Source organism: Teleopsis dalmanni, chromosome 1, assembly GCF_002237135.1.
Source record: "Teleopsis dalmanni isolate 2A chromosome 1, ASM223713v2, whole genome shotgun sequence".
Taxonomy (NCBI): domain Eukaryota; kingdom Metazoa; phylum Arthropoda; class Insecta; order Diptera; family Diopsidae; genus Teleopsis; species Teleopsis dalmanni.
This window is the reverse complement of record NC_051846.1, coordinates 104,784,193-104,785,450: the sequence shown is the minus strand read 5'-3', so window position 1 is coordinate 104,785,450 and position 1,258 is coordinate 104,784,193. Positions and strand designations below refer to the sequence as shown.

The following is a 1,258-nucleotide window of genomic DNA, read 5'->3' as shown; positions in this document are numbered from 1 at the left end:
TTTATAGAAAGAAACCATAGAGTATTAAACGAATATATGTTATCGTTTACAAACAATTTTGATTGGGATACTTGGATCCCATACTACACATTTTTATATAATATTACACCTCATTGTGTAACAAATTATTCACCTTTCGAATTAGTATATGGTAGAGTCGCGAATCTTCCAAACGAGATAATAGAAGGTAGAAAATTTTATAATTATGATTCTTACGTTGCTGAGTTAAAAACAAAACTACAGTATGCACATAAAGCAGTAAATGAAATATTAATAAAAGAAAAATGTCCTCAAAAAATTAAACAAGATGCTAATGCATCAGAAAATCTATTTAATGTAGGAGATTTAGTTTATTTAAGAGTAGAAAATAGAAGGAAATATGAGAAATCATATCATGGTCCCTATAAGATAGTTAATAGAAACGATGTAAATTCTACTATTCAAATTAACGATAAAATAAAAATAGTTCATAATAATAGATTAAAGAAAAATTTACAAAACAAAACAATATAAATAATTAAAACAAAAAACCAAACAAAAAAAAAAGAGAAAATAATAATTAATATATAAGTGCATGAAATAAATAAATAAGTTATTTGTAAAAATTGTCAATGTCAAAGTTCAAATTATCATAAAAAAATTTTCTTTATTGTATAAATAAATTTTTTTTTTTTAAAAGGGTAGAGGTGTTGTGTATAGCGCAACCAATGTAAACAAACACAAACAATAAATTATTTTATGTATTTTTGAAAGTGCTGTTGTGAGTTAAATATTTATTTTATTTAATTTCACGGGTTTTGGCAGTTTTTCTGTATGGTAGTGTGTACGATCTTAGGTGATCGTACATTTTTCCTAAAAATAGGAAAGGTTATTTGCATCTGGGCAGTTGTTGACTAGAACCAAAGCATCAGACCGTCAGTTCGACGATAAGAAATGCTGAGTTTTGGTATTTGGTTAATAATTGGTGTCACGATGTAAGTGACTTTGAAAATGTAAATACGGAAGAATTGCAAAAATAAGTAGAGCATTCTTATTAATAATAAAAACTTTGCAAATTTAGCAAAGTAAATTATGAAACTATGGAAAACCCCAATTAGGTAACTAGGGTAATTGAAGGTCATATATTGAATTTTTGCAACAAGTTTAGGTATATAAAATAGTTTTAAAACCACAAAAGAGTAGTTAGAGTTAGAGTTGAGGAGTTAAAGTTGTGAGTTAGATATAAAAAGTGGTTAAGAGAAGAAGTGCTTTGAAGAAT

General features: G+C 26.2%; 1 protein-coding gene across 1 annotated transcript in view; it reads right to left on the bottom strand.

Moving 5' to 3' along the window:
- Positions 1 to 392: 392 nt before the first annotated feature.
- The window catches only part of LOC119664401, a 5,296-nt gene continuing 4,430 nt past the window's right edge, over positions 393 to 1,258 (bottom strand). The window contains exon 2 of the mRNA XM_038073899.1: positions 393 to 401. Within this exon, the coding sequence (XP_037929827.1) occupies positions 393 to 401 (9 nt within the window). The remainder of the gene's footprint in view (positions 402 to 1,258) is intronic.